Here is a 24177-nt window from a genome sequence, read left to right on the forward strand (position 1 = left end):
TGTTCAATAACAAGTAACTGGTGGGCTGGGGATATAGCTCAGCTGGTACAGTGCTTGCCTTGCATGCAAAAGGCCCTGGGTTTGATTCCCAGCACCATAAAAAAAAAAAAAAAGAATAACTGGTAAAAGAAAACAGGGATTACAATCTCAAAATGCCCAAGAAGTTCTATTTTCCACATCATTTGTTTTTATTGTCCTAAAATAGTGACATTTATTATTTTACACACCAAGACTGAGATAGTTCTTAAAGAAGACAAAGATTTTCTAAGTAACAGATTCCAGTTAAAGTCCTCTTGAGGGGGCCTCAGTCATGTCAGTGTCCTAACAGCCAGTGAGATGGAGTGAGGCCCACTGATGAATTCAGAATCCTCATGATGCCAACAGGCACTAGAACAAACATCGAAAACTGTCTCCCCAGCTTCTTGGGGGAGCAGGGGCTGAGGTTTACAGTAATGGTTAATTTGATGTGTATGTGTTAAGAACTGCCCAGTTCACTCCTAAATATCACTACAGGGTATGTCTTTGAAAATGACATACACTGGTCTCTGTTTAATGTTAATCTTTTCCTCATGCTCTTCTTCCCTGTTCTGTTCTTAATTGCTCTCTTTATACCAAAGAAGACATTTGGCATTTGTTTTTTAAGGATTGGCTAGCTTCACTTAGCATAATCTGCTCTAATGCCATCCATTTCCCTGCAAAATCCATGATTTTGTTGTTTTTTAGTGCTGCGTAATACTCCATTGTGTATAAATGCCACATTTTTTTATCCATTCATCTAGACGAGTCGGGGGAGAGAAAGAGAGAGAGAAGGGAAACTGTATGGAAATGGAAGGAGACCCTCATTGTTACACAAAATTACCTATAAGAGTTTGTGAGGGGAAAGGGGAAAAAAAAACAAGGGAGAGAATTGAATAACAGCAGATGGGGTAGAGAGGGAAGATGAGAGGAAAGGGGAGGGGGGATAGTAGGAGATAGGAAAGGTAGCAGAATACAACAGTCACTAATATGCCATTATGTAAAAACGTGAGTGTGTAACTAATGTGATTCTGCAACTTGTATTTGGGGTAAAAATGGGAGTTCATAACCCACTTGAATCAAATGTATGAAAGATGATATGTCATGAGCTTTGTAATGTTTTGAACAACCAATAAAAAAAAGAAAATGACATACGGAAGAGACTATCATTTGAATCAGTAGACTGAGTAAAGAACAGATCATCACCAGCATGCTTAGGCATCATCCAATCTTCTAAGGGCCCACACAGAACAAAAAAGCTTTGAAAAGGCAAATTTGTTCTCAACTTGGGGAGGGCATACATCTCTCCTGCACTCAAACCCTGACACTTCTAGTTCTTGAACATTTATATTTGTAGCTGAATTACACCATTTTTTTTTTTTGGCCCTACCAGTTCTTAAGACAGGGTTTGTACTAGAACTAGTCTTCTTGCTTTCCTACATCTCCAGATTGTTGATGGAAGACAGCAGATCATAGGACTTCTTCTAAAATCACATGAGCCAATCCTTCATGATAATGTCCCTCTATATTCATTTCTCTATATCTATATCCTAGTAGTACTATTTCTATGGAAAAATCACCAATGATGTAGATGCTATATAGGGACCCTGTGAGCTAGTAGGTGTGAAATAACTTTTTCCATAGGCCCTGGCATTGACATAATTCTGACAAGGCCCTGGGACTATGATAAAGTATAACACAGCTCCTGAAATCTTCTCACACAGCTGACACTGATTGGGAAAACTGCCAGTGCAGATCAAGTTCAAATTCCAGCTGAGTGCCTCTCAAAGTCACTCTCAAGAGATCTTCTCTAGTTTGAGCCCTTTTCTTGAATAATAAGACAGTGCATTCCTGCCCTTCTAAAGCCTATATATTCTGTGTGAATTTTCTGATTTTTTGAGCTTAGCAATGTAGCACAGACATTTCCAACATTGGCTTTACACCCCATGACTTTCTCATATATAGACTTGTCACTGAAGAAAAATGTGCAGTTGCAGCTGATTGTTTTTATTTTCACTGCATTTTTAGTCCTTTTCCCCCAATATAAAAGTTATCCCTGCGCACCCCTCTGCACTAGATGTTTCTATGTGGCTTTCACATAATGAGGTGCATAGTGCTGAAGTACTGTCTGCAAGTTCCTCTCAGTCTCCTGCTCATGAAAGTCTTATCTCACGTATAGTCTCTGAGTTCTTTCCAAACTGGAGACCTTGCCCTTATTCTTTCTGAAGTACTTCTCTTCTCTACACTGTGTTGTTTACCATGCTGGTGAAAATTTTGTTGATCTTTAAACTCTACAATGTACCAACTCCTGCAGTTTCTGCGTAGGGGGATGAAAAAAATCTCCTAAAGCAGAACATGTGTCTCACAAGAATGAGCCTTTGGGACCATGTACCTTCCTATATAATACTGTCTGGAGACACACAAAAAATTCCAGATCAGAAAGAAGCCTCCTCATCCTCCACTTTGTGTCAGCAATGCAAGAAAGCTACAATGCAACATTGTCCAATTCTTTGAGACACATTAAGGATCTCCCATTTCTTCTGAAAATAGTACATGGCCACATCATCTAAAGGCACATTTTATATCCCATTGTCTCCTTTGCATTTCTATTCTTATATGTTTTAGTTATTAATAAGTCAAATAAGGGTTATCCAAATTCAAGAACTGTGATAACACAAGACCTATGATACTGTAAGAAATGACCTGATAAATGAGGTAACTAACAGAAGGTAGTATACACAGTGTGGAGACATTGGACAAAAGGGTGACTCATGTGCCAGAGAAAGAGAAGGATTGAAATTTTATCACACTACTGTAAATCGTTTGCAAATTAAAACTTATGAATTATTAATTTCTGGAATTTTCCACTTAATATTTTCACACAGAACTAACTAAAACTGTAGAAAGTGAAACCACAGATACAATAGATCCTAAAAGTTATATCATATTGTGATGGTGAATTTGAAGAGACATATAATAGTGGGTCTAATAAGACAGAATTCTAACATTTCTGGAAGGCCAATTTTATTCCACAAACAAACCCCTTTACTGAAGATAGATGGAGATAAATAATAACATTTATATGTAAACAATTATAGAATAGTTGAAAGCAAAAAAGACTATTTAGAAAACTAAGTAGAAGCTAATTCTTAAAAATTATTTTTCTGATATGAGTTCTAAAATAAGTAAGGCACTACTAATAAGAAATTTTGAAATATGTAGCATTATTTAATGATTAGTGTTTAAAGAATACATAGTATCTTTTAAAAAATTTTAATACAAAAAGAGATAAAGTTTCTACCTTCTGCATAGAAACAGGATTTGCTTTAAGTTATTGTATATTACCTATGTTGCAGAAAATTATACCTTAAGGAAAGACAAACTGGATCAGAATACAACTTTAATTTTAAGTTATTGCAGAAAATATATTGAAATAGTTTTGTTTTCTTGCCATGAAGAATGACAGAAGAGCAGAGTTTTTCCATTTGAATTCGCTTACTGTCTCATTTTGCCTTATAATATTTTCGAAAGAGCTTCCTGTAGATGCCAACTATGGATAAGGTAGATAGAATTAGCAATCATATTCCTTTTAATAAGATATCAAATTATATAGCTAATGTGTCCAAACAATCTCACAGATATTTCTGTGAAGATACTTTTTTGGATGAGAATAACTCACAAATAGGTAAATTTTGAATAAATCAGATTGCACTTTTTAAAGTGGGTAGGACTCATCTGGTCATTCAAAGATTATAACTGATAATTCTGCCAGCAGACAGCCTTTGAATTCAAATTGCAATTCTTTCCTAAGTTTCCAGTCTGGTGGCCTATTCCATCAATTTGGATTCTCCAAAACTCCACAATCCGGTGAACCAATTCCTTTTAATCTCTCTCTCTCTCTCTCTCTCTCTCTCTCTCTCTCTCTCTCTCTCTCTCTCTCTCTCACACACACACACACACACACACACTCACTCTGTCATTTTGTTTCTCTTGGGAACCCTAACTATTGCAGTAAGTATAGATAGTTGGGATATTTGTAAAATCTCCTGTGAATTGGTCATTTTAAAAGTAAGTTTTGACAGAAATTTTAACTGGTAATTCATATAAGATTAGATAACCAACACAGATTTTAAAACTCTTAAGCTAAAGTAAAATTACCATATAGTTCTTAAGCTATAATAAAATTAAAGATGCTTAGAAAACTACGTACATACACTTATTAATCCATTCCAAAATTGTGAGATTTGACTTTGGACTACCAATGACAAAAGCAGCGCTAGGCAGCATTCACTTTATATTTGAAATGAAATGCATGGTGGATTCTAGATGATTTTAAGGATAAAGAGTAAATTGTCATACTACTATGTTCCTACCCAAAATCTATGTCATAACTATTTTGTTCTTGGTCTCAGACCAATGATTAACCAAATATTGATAGAATGATTATTACTAGTGTTTAAAACTGGTATGTTTCTAGTTGAAGAATGATGAAAGGAAATACATATTCCATCACTTCAAGGAACTCACAGTGTAACAACAGAGACACAAGCAATTCAAATATGGTATGAGTGCATCAATGAAAAGGTTATATAGACAACAAGGTAGATGGTACTATTCCTACTGGAGAAATTAGTGAAATAAGCTGTTTTTAAGCAGAATTCTGATTCATCAGCAAAAAGGCATCATAGAATGCAAAGTCTATAGCAGGAGGGACAGATGAAGATATAAATTAAGGTAGGCAAATATAAGTAGTATATAAATCTTGGGGGAGCCATGCAGCTTTGATCATAATGTTGCCCATCTCAGATAAAGATGCTTGAACTTAGAGGTTTTCAGTGATTTTTCAATCAAGGAAATATTATTTATGTTGATATATAGCTTGAACAGATATTAACTTTTCACATAAACTTCAGCCAAATAAATCACCCTGTCTTCCAAAATATCTCTATTTGAAATAAATATTCTCCTATAGTAAAATTAATGTTTCTTGGAAAACAGTGTATGTAGTTAACTTGACTCATTTCAAAATTGTGACATTTGACTCTGAGATAGCAATGACAAAAGCAATGCTAAGTATGTTTCCATTTTATAACTGAAATTAAATGCACAATTGGAATCTAGATGATTCTAAGGATAGTCATTTTACTATGTTCCTATCCAAAAGTTGATATAGATGTGTAGAAATATTACAGTGTAATGAACTGAATGTTAGGATATTAAAAAGACATAAAAATACTTAAGATATGTAGTAAGCAGAATAATGGCCCTTAAAAGATGTTCACTCTATATAATTATCAGACTTAAAATTTGATACATGTCATGCTAAAAATGATATTGAAAATGTAATAAAAACATAGATTATTCTGGATTTGTTTTGTGGGTCCAGTCTACATGAGACACCGATTGGAGTCAGAAGAGATGTGACAGAAGTTAGATTGAAAGCGTGACAGACTGGATGCAAGGCTATTTATTTGAAGATGGTGAGGCAACACTAAAAGAAATATAGGAAGCCTGTCATAGTTCAGAATGGCTTCTGACAAATTACTCAATGAGACATTGAAAGCAGATTGTTCTAGAACCTTTAGAAAAATGCCAGAAACTTACTTTTAGCCTTTTGCGACCGGGGCAAATAATCTGAGACACCCATTCAGACCCAAGTCTAATACAACTGACAAATAAGAAATTTCTGTTGTTTTAAGAAGCTAAACATTACACAGCCAAAGGAAACTATTTCAACAAAGTACAAACATAGCACATATTTCAATAAACTCTATTATAGTTAATTTAAACTGTCTGCCATATTAACCAATTTTAAAGATAAAATATATTTAACAAAAATATAATTTTAAAAAGCATTCTTAATGCCAAAAATTTTCTGTCAACATTATGTCTTTAATTTTAAATACTGAAAATTTTTTAATGGAAATTACATTTGTCTTTAAGAAAGTAAATGAAATCTGGTCAAATATTACTTTAAAAAAGAAACAAAACCAATATCATCAATAACAACAAATCCCCTCAAGTTTGACATACTTCCAAATGATTGGCCTAAATGATTAGAGAAATTTCCTCTGTATAAATTGGCCAATTTTTTTTTTATTCTTACTAACTACACCTTGAGACAAAAATTCTAGGAAGAAGAATATTATGTAGTAAAACCTTTAAAAAATGAAAGAAAGACAAAGAGGAATTATTGATGTATTTTTATTTTATTTTTTGACATTGTTTTTATGAGCTGTTCAGTTATGGAGAATGTTGATGCTTTTAAAGATGTCTGTGGAATTAAATCTCTAAGGACATAATTGGACACTCTTCCTCATGCTTTTACATTAATGTAAGTCTGAAAGTCTTCTAAAGCTGTGTGTTGAATTATAAAAACAAAAATGGAATTATAATTGTAGGGAATTTTGTAAGAAAATCTCTTCTAAAAAGAATGGAACTTAAAGAATTCTGAGAATATACTATCATTACAGTCACTTAACTTTTTATTTCCTTTCCCATTGTTATAGCTCTGTAGAGATCAGTACCTTAAACAGGTGACTGTTCCCGGTTAGCTGACGAGACTTTTTCCTTTAGTTTCTTAGAAACCAGTGAAGTGTGTGGAAAGATATAGATGACTCATGAATCACTATTTTCAGTAAAAAGAAAGAAGGCTATTAAAAAAAGAAATCTATCTTCAATGTGTTTGTATTAAGCTCTGTGAAAGAAGAATTTAAAACAATAAAAAATATTTTAATTTTTATTCTAGAAAAGTTAATTTTTATTCTAGCAAGTTAACATTTCTTGCTTACAAATACATACGTGTGTGTGTGTGTGTGTGTGTGTGTGTGTGTGTGTGTTTGAAAATATAGATGTGGTGGTATATTCCTGTAATCCCAGTGGCTCAGGAGGCTGAAAATGTAGGATTGTGAGTTTGAGGCCATTTCATGTAACTTAGCAAGACCCTGTCACAAAATTAAAAAAAATATATAAAAGGGATGGGAATGTAGTTTAATAGTAAAGTGTCCCCGAGTTAATATTCAGTACACCAAAACAAACAAACAAAACAACAGATACCCTGTACCTACTAGAAGAAAATTTAGTTTGAACTTTCCATCATGTCAGCTTGGGGACTGACTTCCTCAAAGTACAAGTACAAGTAAAACCAAGGATAAATAATGGGATGGCCTTAAAAAATAAAAATAAAAAAGCTTCTTCACATCAAAGGAAGAAATCAAGAACGTGAAAGGAGAGATTAGAGAATGGGAGAAAATCTTTGCCATCAGTGTCTCAGATAGAGCTTTGATGTCCAGAATATGCAAAGAACTCAAAAACTTAAAACCAAAAAAAAAAAAACAAATAACCCAATCAACAAATGGGCAGAGAAGTTGTGTTTTTTTAAACAAATATCCCTTATTATGTAGCAATAAAGATGAATAATATATTCCTCAGAAAAATTAAGAGTAACAGTGATGAAAGCTGACTAATGAAGGTGTCACCATAGAATAATGTGAGAAATTCTTGGAGAATGATAAACACTATATTAATAGTAGGTGGGTAATATTTTTATTCTTTTTAAGAATTTGTTTTTTCTTTTTCCCCATATTTTTGTTGGTTCATTATAATGGTGCAATACATTGTTATATCTAGTATACACATTATTTTATTATAGTAAGACTGTAAACTATTAATATCTCACAAAAATAATCAGCATTGTATTAAATAGGATGCTTTGCTAAGACAGTATATGCAAATTGTCTTTAAAAATCACTCATGAAAATCAGATATTGATATACTGTTAACTTTTGGGATAACTGCAAATACTGTTACAGTTTACCACATATGAATTTAACAGTGAGATGAACTGTATTTTCATAACATTTAAAATGTTAGCATCTATACAACTTTAAATATGACCTATTTTAGGAACTGTGAATAATTACAAAATTTTTTAACCAACCATGTTAGTAAAATATATATAAGAAGAAATAGCATAATTTACCTTTCCTTGAAATAAAAATGTATTATCAATAAAATTTCTCAAGAGTCTATGTGCTTGTGTTTATTTTATTATATTGAAATCCATATGAATGCATTTCATTTCTTTCTGAAAATTTTCTTAAGCAGAAAAATCTCAGGAGGGAATGAAAAGAGGGGCCTTTTTCAAGCTTCAAGCCATGCCTCTATCTCCCCTTCTTTTTTTATAATGCTCATAATACATAAAATATTCTTATAACCCTACTAAAAATGCAATTAAATTTAGAAACTGTAGCTGCCAAAAGCAAAAAATAAAATAAAAATAAAAACAAACATATTTATTAAAGCTTGAGGCACTGCCTTTAACTTTTTTAACAATGCTTTTAGTACTGCATCTGCTTCAAGATTCTTATTATTGAGAGCATTCCTTTTGGAAATAGGATAAACCATTTTTATCACTATCCAGATACCTACTTCCCATTGAGTTTAAAATGTCATCATATTGTTGAATATTCAAAAAATACATAAGAAAGAAATGACTTTGCTATAAATATAATATTTATTTTTATATTTGGGGGCATTTATAATGTTAAATGCTTGCTCCAATTCAAAGATTGCTAACTCAACAATCTAGAGTATGGGAATTATAAAACATTATTCTGTAATAGCAGGCTTGGGAAACATCAGCATATTATAAAGGATGAATCAAAATAAACCTGACATTGTACAGCAGCATGCAGCTTTAATGTTGTAGCATAATGAGAAACAAACCATATATAGACAGGCTCGCCCTTCATGCAGTTTAAGAATTATTATTAGTTATGACAGTTTTATTACATGAACCTTGACAGGCAAATGGCCATCCCTTCCTAATAGTTTATTCTCTTATGATTTAGCAAACAATCATATATCAAATGGGTAAATAGAATTTTCAACACTTATATGAACATTCAATGACAGTAAGCAATATAAATTTGGCCAGTATTTTAAAGTAGGCACAGAGAGAAGAGTCCATTTTAAATGCCAAATGCAGCTTGGAAATCAAACATGTTCCAGGGGTTTATATTGTAGTTTATATTGAAGCCACAAAGAAAATATAGGTTTAAGAAATTTAAGGGATGTACTAACAGCAAGGACCTTTTAGTGGAAATAATCAAGTAGGCTTATAGATAAGATTATTTTATTATGCTTCTATGTCGTTATGCAAATTTCAAAATACAAAACATTAGTAATGTATCACAAGAAAATACGTTCTGAATAATGTATTGTTACGTATCATTATTAGCATTATATAATAACTAGTAAAGTGGAATAGATTTGAAATGTAGTCTTGTCTCAAGGATATTTTTCACCAAATTTATAGACCTTGATATTATACTGGTGGATGATACACATTTTAGATATTTTTTAGTGCAACTTGGAACTATAGAAGTAAATAAATCATTGATTTCCCTGAAATTTGTAAGTTAGGAAACTACTTTCCTCAAAATTTGTTTTAAATTTACACATATTTTAATTAATGTAAAAGAATTGTTACTTTGAAATATGCTTAAGCAATAATAAATTTGAAATATTCTGGCAAATGCCTACAAGATTCAAGAGAAAACCTGTGACTATATGACTACACAGAGTAACATTAATAATACTAATATAAAATGAAAATTTCATAATTTTGACAAAGTCTTAAGTAATATATTCTAGAACATTATTGTTTGTGGGAAAAAGGAGAAATATAAGCAAATACAAAATAACCAGATACTAGAATTCTTCACATTTAATTGAGTACCAATTTATATTGCAATATAATATAAAAATATGTACATGAATATGAATATACAACAAAATTTTATAGTAATATAAATATGATCAGTATTTTAAATTAGATCCAATAAGGCAAGGTCCAGTTGCAATAAAAATAATATAAAATAAAATTTAGTAAATTACAGTTACTGAGTGACAAAATTATGATACTCCTCTTTTATGAAATTGAAGAAAAATTAACAGTATGTTATATAAATTATATAAAGAACTTATGAAGTATGCCAAATAAAGAATAGAATCTCTGTTTAATTTTAAATTGATAAAATGCAATTCCTGAAAACTTTTTTTCTGAAAAAGTTTCATGTTCACTGAGGATGAAACTACCTAATTAGGATTTCTTTTGCTGTGACCAGCTGGGGAAGAGTAAAAAGAAGAATGGAATTTGTTTTCTTTGTGTTCAGTAGGCACACTTATTTAGATTTCTTTACTGACCAGAGCATCAATCCTAAAATTTTTGTTAATTTATTGCAATCTTCAAATTTATATACAGTATCAAAAGAATTGTTACTACTACCAACTAGCTAAAAGGTATTAATGAACCTTTTATGTTCCTAGAAAGTTCCTAGAATAATCATTTTCCCCATAGTTTTCACAAAATGTAATCATAACAGTTACAAAGAATAAATATAAATAACTTGCTAACTTATCCCCTTTTTCCATCTAAATTTTTGACGAGGGTAATCATTTCTCTTACTGAATAAACCATGAGATAAAATATTAGCTACATTTGATTTAATAGTATTCAAATTGTTTTGTCACTTCTTTCTTTGGTTGCATAAACCAGTTTTCTAACTTCTTTTTGGTGAGAAATCAAGAGATTCTTGTGTAAAAGTCTCCCCCAGTGTGGAAGAACACTAGAGAACACCCATTATTCCATACTATTTGTGATAAATCTTTCTGTTCTGTTATCTTTGTCCTGAATTACTAGTCTTTAAACTTTCAAAGTTTGGTATTTTTTATATCCCCTAGCCCTTGGCAAAGATTTATACGCTTCTCAACCGCCATAATAAATTATATATCCCTTTGTGTGGTTAAAATTAATTTCATTGTTTTTTCCCTTGCTTTTCTTCCCATGGTTCTTTACAGGAACTGCAGAGACAAGTAATCCAATAGATAATAAATGTTGAAACTTTTATGGTGTTGTCAACCAATACATAACAAAGAATTCATGGGAGAAATGATTTTGCTTTTTCTTTCAGAAACTTCTTTTTTTGACACAGAGTCAGTGTACAAATTACATTGCAATTGCTCATCATCCATTGACTTTTTAAATCGGCTCATATGCCACTAGTCTCACAGGAAAAGATTACATTAGCAAGTTCGAGGCATATTTGCATTGTTCCTTATTTCTACTGACAGCTGTTTTTACGAATTACTAACATCCCTGTGCTCTTTACATAGTAACGAATAACTCATTGTGAACTGTGATTAGATTTACATTATTCTTATTCATTACACAATTTCTAAAATGAACTTTCTAGTTCCCTATTTAAATATGAGAACTAATGATAGCCTTTTCCCCCAAAAAATAACCAGTATTGTTTTGTCATCTAAAATTGATGACAAATAGAAAATAGTAAAAGAGGTAATAGAGTTGGTTTTAGGACAGGTACAGAGACATATTGCCTCTGTGTAAATCACAGCTCTGACTTTTATTAGCTATGTGATCTTGAGCAAGCTTTATAAATTTGTTTAAAGAATTTCATTCATTAAATGAAAAATCATTATTGTACTTAAGTGATTATAGGGTTGTCATGATATTTTAGAAATTTGCTACATGGAAATGTATTAGGAGGTTCATAGCAATGAGTAAGCATTTTATAAAATTTAATAAAATTTGCTCTTATTTAAAATGTTAATGCAAAATAGCTAAACTAGAACATGCAGTATTATAAGCACAGTATACTTGATGGCAATGCTCAGATTTGATGTTAGCAATCATTCTAAAAAGTAAAAACACATGAGAGTATAAATTAGGATACTCAGGGCAATTCTCATACAGGAAGAAAGTATGTAAGTCTTGATAATTGTTTTTTTTTTAAAAAATAAAGAAATCTTATTAACTGGAATAAAAAGACATGAACAAGCATGAAAAAATAAGAGTACTCTGCCTAAGAGAAAATTTAAATTTAATAAACAATTTTCTAAAGGCAATTCAACTGTCTAAAAAACCAAGAAACAATAATGTTTTAATCATTTGTGGAAAATAAGAAAATTAACAAAGAGAAACTTGCTTGAATAAGAAATGTTGATTTTAAGTATTGAGGGACAGTCTTTTAAAGATTAAACCTGTCAATTTTGGAACTAAATTGTCCTATGAAAACACATTTTACCAATCCCAGAAGATGACAAAAATTGAGAGTTGTGTAAATATCTGAGTGATAATGTTTGAGGAGCACAAGGATGCTAATAATTTATAGATCTGAGGACAGAAAAATAAATAGTAACAAGACTAACATCAAAAGACAAAAGCTCACTTTATTCCTAACACTTCACAGTTTCCTTCTGTTATCTTAAACACACGTTTTTTTTCCCTAAATTAACTTTGACAAATATATGTCAAGTTCACACAAAATTGGGGAGTAGAATATATGTAAAGTACTCTTCTACATAGTGGTTTTATTTATAATGACTTTCTTTCTTTACTCTTTATTTATCCTAAATGATTTTGATAATTTTAAAAGAAACATGATCTGAAAACACTATAAAACATAGATTACTTAATAATTGATAAAAAGAATATTACAATTTTAATCTCAAGAAACTTTCCATAGTATTTACCACTATCTACAAAGAAAACTAGTATTTGTTTGGTACATATACTCACTTGAATCAAAATCTCACATGGTTCATCTTGCTAGTTCTATGTATATTTTAATGTTTTCAAAATATAATTATTCACATAATTGAAAGAATCATATTAAAAGGTATATGATTTGCCAATTCAGAAAGTTTGAATTGTAATATTCTTCAAATACTCATTGCTTTTTATATTTCACCTAACTTCACCTAACATGGTTTAAATTACACTATGTTTTTATCCCCACTAAATAATCATTGAGGTGATCATACATTACTAATAAAAGCCAAATGGATCTATAAATTTGTTAATTTTTTTATTTTAAACATATTCAAATAAAGACGTATTGTACGTTAAGATAAATTACAGTTAAATAGAAAATAAATGAGATAATAGTTGACTTGAATAACCTGAAACAATAATATGACAGTTCTAGAAAATTTAATTAAAAATAAATATGAAGTTTTTAAATCTTTATTGAAATTTTAGAATATAGTCACATATTTTGTGTCACAGTGTCACCTGGACTCACATAATCCTTTATAGAAATATCCAGGGGAATAATTGGTAATGAAAAATACAACATAGCATGGTTACTTTCAATAGCTTTAAGATTCAAGAGTTTATTGAGCACTCATATTAATGTCTTTTATGAGCACAGTTTTAATCTTTAAGAGACTTATTTATACTGTGACCTTTTCTACTTTTTCAAAATCTTCTCTGCTCTGACACTATTTTAATTATACAAAATATATAAATAGCATGGTGCAGTGCCCCATGCCTATAATGCTAGATACTCAGGAGGCTGAGGCAGGAGGATCACTCAGTTTTTATAATAATGTTTATTCTGTGCAACTTTAATGAGAAGATGAGAATTAATAGGGACATACAGGGACATTGTGTGAAGATTGCCAAAGATCTCCAAGAGACATTTGAAGATACAAGGAGAGTAGTGATAATTACAAGTGTTAAGGGGCACCTGTGTAGAGATAAAGAAAGACTAATAGAGTAGTCCCAGTAGAGGTAACTTCATTCATTTTTTGAAGCACTGAGTGAGGACAAAAAAAAAGAAATAGGTGAAGTTACATGTTTTCATGATTCTTACAAAAACAAAGAACTAAAAATTATTAACCTTGGAAGAGCATTGAGATAATCATTGTAAAGGGGTGGAAAAAATAACAGCCAAATAAACTCTAAAATAAAATGTAAAGCTTATGTTGGAGAAGTTGTAGAGAGACAAAATATCAAGATCACTATCACTTAGGAAAAACTAAGGGAACAAAGGTTAGAGATAAAAGATAGGAAATACAGTGTTTGAAAGCACAGGGTTATGATAAGAATTGTTTATTTATTCATTTACTTATAAGATTAGTCCTGAAAATGAAGAGTGTCAGAAAAAACAAAAGAAAAAAAAATCTCTTAGGTGTTTAAAAACTCTAGGAGTAAGTTTGTAAATATTTGATATTGCAGTTTTGTATATGTATGATTATTCTTTTTATATATGCTTTAGAATTCAATGTTATCTTGTTTTAAAATATGCTAAGTATATAAGATCTTAAAACAATGAACAGACAATTTTTAAAAAGTTACCATTGTCCAAATCATCCCAGATTCTAATGTTAGCAGTATTTTTAAATGTCTTTTATGCTTTGGCAAGCATATTAAGTATAATATATAAAACTGAATTGATTTTTAAATATTTTTTTGTAATGTAGTGCAGCAAAATATGCTTTTGTGTTTCTTTATAATTTATGACAACTAAAGAACAGTAAGATTTGAAAGATAGGATAATAAATGCAAAAAATGCTGAAAATTATTTCTCTTTTTCTAGTTTATTTTATGATTTATTTTTTGTGGTATAGGGGGATTGAACCCAGTAGTGTTCTACCACTAAGCCAAATATTCAACATTTTTTAATTTTTAAGATAGGATCTCCTTAATTTGCATATGCTAATTTTGGGACTTGGGGCCCTCCTGCCTCAGCCTCCCAGTAGCTGGAATTACAAATCTGTACCACCATGCCTGAGTATTTATAGCCTTTAAATAAATTTGTATAACTGTCAAAGTTAAGAGAATTTTTTAAAAAGTATAAAGGTCAGAGTTTAAATAAGCGTCTTAATGTCTCAAACTATGCCTGCAAAAGAAAATGATCATGGTCAACCAATCCTTAAGTCTAACTATAGCTACTGCAACTAACCATGTTATTGCTAATTTTTAATTAGCAAATTTATGCATTAAGATATTTCTAAGATTTTCTAAATGTTGCTTGGCTTCATTTTTTTTCTAATTAATAGAAATGAGCCCCAATCACATAAACACCAAAATTCTCAATCTAGTATTTAAGGTTTTATATAACTGTAATGTGTGTATACCATCATAAAATAAGCCATAGTTTTCTTTTAAGGTGATTGTTTATACACATAATGTTTTTAGTCCCCCTTTTTGACCCTGTGACCAAAATAGCTAAGAAGAACAATTTTATAGGAGGAAAAGTTTATTCCAGGTTCACAGTTTCAGAGGTTTTAGTCTGCAGACAACTGTTTCCATTGTTCTTGGTTCAAGAAAAGCATTTCAGGACATGGCCATGAGAAAGCCAAGTAAGAGCTCCATTACTCTTCCTCCAGCCAGACCCTACCTGCCTATAGTAACCACCCAGCTATTCCTATTAGGGGATAAATGCACTGATTAGCTTAAAACTCTCATAACCTAATAAACTTTAATAAATTTCTCCTGTAAACTTTCATAAATTGTTTCATAAGAGCTTTTGGGGGACACCTAATACTTAAACCATAAAAAGTAGATTAAACTTAGATGTCATTTTTAGACAATAAATATACTTATTACCTCGACATAATTTTTACAGTGCAATCATTTTATAATATCTTTTGCTCTTTCAGTTTAAAAAGAAGTCATTTTCAAATGTCTTCTCATTTCTACAATCCAAGATCAATTTATTTTTTAATGTCTTTTTATTTTATTTTAAAAATATTTTGTTAGTTAATTATAGTTGTGCATAATAGTAGGTTTTATTTTGACATGCTCCTTCATGCACGGAATACAATTTGTTCCATTTCAGTCTCTAGGACTTTCTCTTTTCCTTCTCTTCTTTCTTTCTTTCTCTATTCCCCTTCATCTAATCTATTGGTCTTCCTTATATTTATTGATTGATTTTAAGTTGGTGCTTTAGAATATACATAATAGTGAAATTCACTGTGGTAAATTCATATATGTACATAGCATAATTTGGTTAATGTTATTCTTCAGTTTCTCCTTTTTTTTTTTTTTTTTGCAATCTTCACCCCTACCCCTTCTTCTACTCTATTGTCTTATTTTGCTTCCATATTTTATTATGGTTTCCAAACATGGAAGAAAACATTTAACACTTGAGTTTCTGACTTGGGTTTGCTTCACTTAACATGATGTTCTCCAGTTACATCCATTTACCAGCAAATGCCATAATTTCATTCTTTTTTATTGCTAAGTAAAATTCCATTCTGTATATATGCCACATTTTCTTTTATTCATTCATCTGTTGATAGGCACCTGGGCTGAATTCATAAGTTCACTATTGTGAATTGTGCTCCCATGAACATTCATGTGTCTCTAACACTCTATACTCTGATTTTATTTATTTTGGGTAAAAACCAAGGAGTGGGATGACTGGGTCAAAAGAAGAGTTCCATTCCTCATTTGTCAAGGAATTCTAATACTGCTTTTCAAAGTGGTACTAATTTGTAGTCCTATCTATCAACAATGTCACAGCGTACCTTTACTCCTCTATTTCTTATTATTTGTGTTCCTTATGATTGCCAGTGTAATTGAGTGAGATGAAATCTCAGTATAGTTTTGATTTGCATTTCCATGATTGCTACAGGTAGTGAACATTTTTTTTTTCATATATTTGTTGGCCACAGGTAATTCTTCTTTAAAAAAAAAAAGTTTAGTTCTTTTGCCCATTTATTGATCTAGTTACTTGTTTTTGCCTGGTGGGGCCTATGTTTACCACAGAGCTACAAATGTATGAAAAAACAGTCTTGTGATCTGATCTTGTGGAATTTCCCTGTACTTGGCAAACTGAAATGAGGAAATGATTTATACATACGTGCCTGAAGGGTCCCAAGATATGGCTTCCACAAACACAAAGAATAACTCCCCAGCAACAGGGCCAAACATATCTCTGATTGGCTCCTGCCTTTGCCCACCCCTTCTCTTCTTTCTTCCACTATATAAATCCTCCCCCTCTGCAATTAAAGTGCAGTTGCTTTGTCATCTCGGCTGACTCAACTCCCAACTCGGTGTGATTTTTGTCAGGCTGGGTGGCTGGCCAGGTCCTGGACACTTACCCTCTGGCTCCACTCAGAGACATTAGCTGGTCTAGCAATTCTCCCCAACCCCTGTCGGAGGGCAGTTCCGACATTTGTCATTAAGATTTTTGAGTTATCTATATATTCTGGAAAATAATCCCCCATTGGAGGAGTAGCTGACAAAGATTTCTGACATAATTCGTAGGTCATTGATCCACTTTGAATAGACTTCTGTGGAGGGTGAAAGATAGGGATATAGTTTCATTTTCCTAGAACATATAGATATCTTCTTTTCCTAGCATCATTTGATAACAAGGGTATCTTTTCTCCAATATATGATTTTGACACCTTTGTCAAGTATCAGATGACTGTATTTATGTGGTTCTGTCCATTTTTCTTCTATTCTATTTTATTGGTATTTAGTTTTAATCTCATTACAACCCTGTGCTATTTTCTTTCTTTTTTATTTTTGTCTCTTTTTTAAATTATCAGTACTTATCTTTTCAAGAATTTAAAATTATGTAAGAATTTTTTAAAGAATTCTATTTCTTCCCATATATGTTTCCCATATATTGTTTCAATTCTAAATTCTAAACAGTTGTTCCCCAAAATGTTTACAATTTTTTGTTACATTGGTTATATGAGCCTTTTTTTGAAGGCTAATGACAATCTTCTACCTTCTCTGAAGTAGTCATTATTCCTGAGATAATGCTATATTTACAGAAAGTATTCCGTATGTATTATATATTTTTCTTAAAAGAAAATAATGAAATGTCATTTTTTCTCTTCAATATTATTAAATGGCTTAATACATTTAATTGTCAACTTCAAGATTATTTTTACAAAAGAAGAATTGTTCAAGAAAGTCCCAATTTTTTAAGTGCTCTCTAGCAAAACTAATATGAAATAAACACCATAAGTTAACCCCAGTGATTTTTGTTTTTATGATTGAAATTAAAATCAATGATAGTAAATACACCATTTTTTTTGGGGGGGATACTTAAAACAGGAGAAAGTAGGCATGTGTTGGGTCACCAGTAGTTGTAAAATGTCTGTATTTTCCACTTAATTTTTTTTTCTGTACAAAATAAAAGTGCTCAAAAAATAAAGTGAGTAAAAAACATGGTTCCCAGTAATTACAGACATTTTTACAATGTTTAATGATTTCAATAAATTTCATTAAAAAGATATAAAAACAAAAATCTACAAAAAGTATACCAAATATAAATATTTTAAGTAAATTGTAATGAACCCTGTTCAGAAAGTAATCATAGTTATTAATGGTATTCACAGGTAAATGGGTGGCATTGGAGAAGATAATGCTAAGTGGAGTTAGCCAATCCCAAAAAAACAAATGCTGAATATTTTCTCTGATATAAGAAGGCTGATTCATAACGGGGTAGGCAGGGGAAGCATGGGAGGAATAGACAACTCTAGATAAGGCAGGCAGGAGGAAAAGGAGTGGGCATGGGGTTAGCAAGGATGGTGGAATGTGATGGACATCATTATCCAAAGTACATGCATGAAGACATGAATTGGTGTAAACATATTTTATATACAACCAGAGATATGAAAAATTGTGCTGTATATGTGTAATAAGACACTAGTATTGCTATCTATCTATCTATCTATCTATCTATATATATATATATCCATATAACCAATGTGATACTGCAACCTGCACATGTGGAAAAATGAGAATTCATACCCCATTTGAATCAAATGTATGACATGTAAAGATCATTGTATTGTCAAGAGCAACTAATAAAAAATTAAAAAAAGAATTGTAATGCATTCTGCTGTCATTTATTTTTTAAAAATTAATTTAAAAAAAACCTCTAATACACAAATTAAAGAATAACAAATACAAAAATAAAATTAAGTAATAAAATATGCATGTTTCTATTAAGAATTTCTATGTGGAAAAAATTTGACCAGTATAAATAATGGAATAAAATATTTGCTTATATAAATACTTTATGTCAATTAATGACTTTTATTCTTTTAGGATAAAATAAATTTAAATGATGAAAAGAAATAATTTATGATAAAGTAAAATGGGTGAAATAAATAAAATAATACTAATAAACAAAAATATATTGCTGAAAAATAAAGCACAAATTTGTGTTAAACGTGAAAATATTTACAGTGAAGAATTAACTCTTAGTTCCCTGCGAAAATATGATTTCTATAACTCTTGCTATCACAATATTTAACTTATACATAAATTAGAGCTATTTTGAAAAAAAATTAACACATATTCTAAATTATATGTAGAACTTACATATTTTATGAAACTTTTGTTTAACATCATGAATAGTAGCTGTTTGTGTCACCTGAAAAAGGAAAAGAGAAAACATAAGAAAAAGTGTAATTTTTTTCTATACATTTAAGAAGAAAATATATTTTAATATTAATAGGGAATAATTTTTTTTATAAAGTAAGCATATTTAGTTTGTTTAGCTTTTAATTACTGCTAATTTGCCATCTTGGTACATTACAAATAATAACATATCTTTTAAAAATTATATTTATGGATGTCAATAATTATGTTATTTTATGAGTTTAGTCAAAGATTTATCTCTAAAACATATTTTGCAATTTTCTCTGTCCTGAACATCCAGTTTCTGTCTTCAAAACTCATGAAATTAGCAATTAAAAATATGACATAATGCACAAGGAAGTATAAGAACATGAAATTGATTTATGTAGCATAGAAGGAAATGTTTATGTCAGATTTAGCATGTGAAAAATCACCTTTAGAAGCCCCATGTTTATGTTACTAAAATCTCCAGCTAAATATTTGAAAGGTCCATTAAAATACATTCAAGCTATGTTATTTGGATCCTTTAACTGAATAATGGTTTGACCAAATTTTTTGTCTTAATTTACTAAAACTACCTCTTTAAAGTATAAAAATGAATAAAAGAAAATTTTACTCATCTAAATTATAAAGTTCTTGAAGATGATATTACCATCAAATGGATGAAACCATCATAGTGGTTTTTGACATTTTGGCTTTATTCTTATTACACTCTCAAATTGGAATTCACATCCTCCAGCTCTGATTATTTTCATTTGATCATTTAATAAAATATATATCTTTTCTCTGAATATGAATAGAAGCTTGATGAAATATATGATAATTATACAAGCATGCATGTTACTTATTTGTGCTACATTAAGATTGCCTTAACTCTATTATGGAAGAGTTAAGTAAAAAATGCATAGTCAAGCACATAATAATTGACCAGGAAATTTTTATTAATATTATTAATTTTATTCTAATAATGAATAAATAAATAAAATTATCATATTCTTTGGCTTAATAAGACTATAAAGATTCAGTAAATTGTGAGAATTATTTTTATTTAATAATCTGTAATGTTTTGAATAACCAATAAAAAAATAATAAATTAAAAAAAATTTTAAAAAAAAGAAAATTTATAAGAAAATTGTAAAATTTAAACCTTAGGCAATGATATTAATTCTCACTTATATGAGGATTTCTGTAAATATAAAATTTTTTGATATTTTATATCATTACTCTTCTCTAAAACATTTTAGGAAATATTAGAAAACTGGTTTATAGAGAATGTAATATACATTTATATTTTTTGCACTTTGTATTTAATTGCAATTTTTATGATTGACATCTAATACTTATTTTTAAAAACATGACTTATTTTAATAGACTCCATTGTTCTATCTCAGTTATTTATTCACTCATCACTTTTATGTTACTTCCTCTAAGAGGGTAGCCTAAAGCCTGTGCTATTCCTAGAGTAACAAATATTTGTCCATCAGTTTTTTCAAGGGCTCCCAGATTTTGAAAACATTTGATGAACAACAACCTCTCAATAAGGATTTAGTGTGTTTTCCTTTGGCACCTTATGAGGGTAACTTATTTTATATTTGTTCAACCTATAAGGATCTTGAGGACAATGACCTGCTGTGACTGTAAATTGTGTGCCAACAGTTCGTATTCTGCAAAGCACATAATGAAATTTTAGCTTTTGTAAAAGTAAACAATGAATTTATGTAAATTCATGTGAAAACAGTATAAAAATTCACATTCATTAATCAGATTAGCAATATCTTTCTTAAATGGAATACTATGCTATATTTTTACATCATAATAATTTGAATGACAATCTTCTAATTCTATATAGGAATTTTTTTTTCCCCCTCAAAGCTGCACTCCTTTAAGCTAAGATTATGTTTTCCTGAAAGAAACCTACTTGTTGAATGGGATTGTATTAAAACTTCTAACAAAATTTTTCTTAAATTTCATCTCAGAAAAGTTCTGATCTGAATGAGTTTTTGAGATCTGCCCTTTCTACAGCGCTTTTAGACAAAAACTTAAGAAAAAAATTAACCACTAATTGATTCATACATCAACTCAATTAGCCACAAGACTGTGCTTATCTGCCCTTTCAGTCTTTTAGTTGTACTCAGAAAACAAAGAGACCATGATAATTAACAGAGCACATAAGACCTTTTGATTGTTAAATTGATGTCCCAGTGGCTTCATCAGGGAGTTTATTCATAATAACTTCTATTTTGTAGCCAGTTTTTAGCATCGTAAAAAGGACAAATTATCATCACAGTAATTTATTTATTTTCATAAATCACAACTAATTGCACAAATGGGAAAAATAAGTATTTCTGCATTGGCCACCCCAAAACTCTCTTTATTAATGTTAATTTTTCATCAGAGGAAATTGAAACATAAAATAGTAAATAGAAAGGTAAATGGTACTTGTTAATTGACCCCAAAATTCACTTTTAAATTTTAACTGATTATAGTTGACATTTGGTACATTATTAGTTTATCTCATATTTCATTTCATGGACACGAAAAAGCTTTTTCACATTCAAAATAAAGTTCTGTTTTAGAGAAAAATTGTCTTGTATTTAGAGCAGGACCCTCTTACCAAGGTTTCCCACCTAATAACACTGAATAAAAGCTGCTTTCAAAAAAAAAAAAAAAGAAGAAAAGAAAAGAAAAAATGTTTTCCACCAATGACCAGATCCAGGAGCTCCTGATTCTTCCTCAATGCTGTCCTGCAACTCCTGCCAGGATACGACCAAGATATAATTTCCTGGAGTGGCAGCAGTGAGTGTCTTGACCATCTTTTGTGAGTCAAGAGTCTAGTTCAGACTGAATTGATGCATGTGTGCAAATCACCACTTCAAGTGAAAACCCTGGTGCCAGATCAAATAGCTGACAAAATGTGTGCAAAAATCCTGAGATTATACACAGCAAGTGACTGTCAGTCTGCATGAACCCACTTAACTTTGGCTTTATAATCTTTACTCCTTGTGCATTGGGAAAGCCAGTCAGGAACACTTGACCTGGACATTATTTCCCTTATGCTCTAGCATAAACTCCAATAAAATCTCATTTGGTTGCTATTTGCTTGTCTCTCCTTGATTTTTATCTCAAAATTGATCAGATTAATCAAAGACTTTGCTGGTAATAGTAAGAGTGGTACTGTTAAGAGCTAAGATTCCACAATGCTCAGGGCTGGCAATGGTGCTAACCACTTCTTTGTAAAAGTTTGGACCACTTTCTTAAACTTCTAAAATTAAGTGATAACTCCAAAATGCTATTGATTTTGCTTAGAGGAATGACAATTAGGTAATATAAAAAACAATAACTATAAGAAATTCATTTGGAAGAGTAATTATAATATGTAAACCAGAAACTGACAGTAAACACAGTGAAGAAAAATGTCTACAAAAACACAGAAAGAACAGACGGAAAGATAAATTACATATAAATTATTACATACAGAGCTATGAAAATATAACTAAAAATACTTAGTGCAGGGTAGAAAAGATACTGTACAAATTTTATACACACACACAAAAAATATGTGAAATCATAAAATGTGTCATTAATTTTCCTAATGATTCAGGAACCCCGATTTTAACATACACAGCATCATTTGGGAAAAGACATCAGTTTTCTAAAAGGTAGAACATACCTACTTCTTTAAACATCAAATATTTTCAATTCACCCAATCTGAAAACTCTTCTCACTCTAATATATTTCTTATTTTACTTTGTGGATAAAGGTAATTTAAGTGGTTTGGGAGAAATTGAAGAACTGTTGCAAATTGATGAATTTTAGTAAGTATTTGTTCTAATCCTCATCCCATTTCTTCAGGAAGAGATGCTTGCTGTTGCTGGACTTGTCATTTTGACTTACTTTGACTAGTGGAATGTGGACAGTAGAGACAGTATTTCCATTTTAAGCCTTAGTACTTGAAGGGCATTGTATGTTTTTACATACATATCTGGAAGCAATTCACTTCTACCAAGATGAGTACTTACTCTCAAAGCTGCTGGTTCTTATTTCTTAAACTTGTTCCTGCACTTATCTACTATGGATCTCACATCTTTCTTAGAAACCAGATTATTAAAAACTAAGCAAATAAGTTAATAGATTTTGAATGAAGAATCAGGATGTCTTATATGGTTATAGTGAATTAATTTTAGCACATTAATTTTTGAATAAATGTTTTTCCAGAGAGCCCTAGCTTACTTTTACAGATTTATAATTATTGAAATATTTGTTATCCCTATCTAGACATGCCTCCTAGATGGAATACTTTTTATCTTTACTGTGTTGAACTCAAGCATAGTCATGTGACTTGATTGTCCTGTGAAATGTGACAGGAAGTTACACATTATCATCTAGGTGGAAACTTCTAGAGGCAGCATGGAAGTTTGCTACCACTCTGCTCATTTTTTTGGAAAGTTACAAGAACTGCTTAATGAATTTGATTCTAAAACAAAGAGAGCTCAGCACAAGGTCATAGTTCATCCAGATTGGGCATATCACTTGAGAGAGCATTAAATGTTGGTTGTAAAACATTATTGATTATTTGAAATCATTACTGAGAGTAAGCTGAAAGATACTTTTGTTTATTATATATTTATATATTATAATTTGCTAAGATTTTTTTTAGACATATGCAAACTCAGATCCTACAACTCTGAGAAATACAGATTTAAAATAAATTTTGAAACCAAATTTTAAAAGGTCACGTCAAACTTTGGAGTTATAGTCTTGTGTTTTTTACCTACCTCAAGATTTATGTTACAATTTTTAAAGTACAGACAATGTGAAAGGAGCTCCCGGCAAAAAAATAATTAGAGAGGAAAATAAACTTTGGAGAGTTCATATTATTAATGGACTGCTTGACATCAAACCACAAAGACAGAGGCTACAATTATTTCTGCCTCTTTGACTCAGTGTTCTCATAAAT

The 24177-nt window shown here is 30.6% G+C and overlaps 1 protein-coding gene across 1 annotated transcript in view; it reads right to left on the bottom strand.

Moving 5' to 3' along the window:
* Tecrl (trans-2,3-enoyl-CoA reductase like) overlaps positions 1-24177 on the bottom strand; it is an 82920-nt gene that overhangs the window by 43506 nt on the left and 15237 nt on the right. The window contains exon 2 of the mRNA XM_005331725.5: positions 19181-19232. Within this exon, the coding sequence (XP_005331782.2) occupies positions 19181-19232 (52 nt within the window). The remainder of the gene's footprint in view (positions 1-19180; positions 19233-24177) is intronic.

This window comes from Ictidomys tridecemlineatus, chromosome 9 (assembly GCF_052094955.1).
Source record: "Ictidomys tridecemlineatus isolate mIctTri1 chromosome 9, mIctTri1.hap1, whole genome shotgun sequence".
Lineage (NCBI taxonomy): Eukaryota > Metazoa > Chordata > Mammalia > Rodentia > Sciuridae > Ictidomys > Ictidomys tridecemlineatus.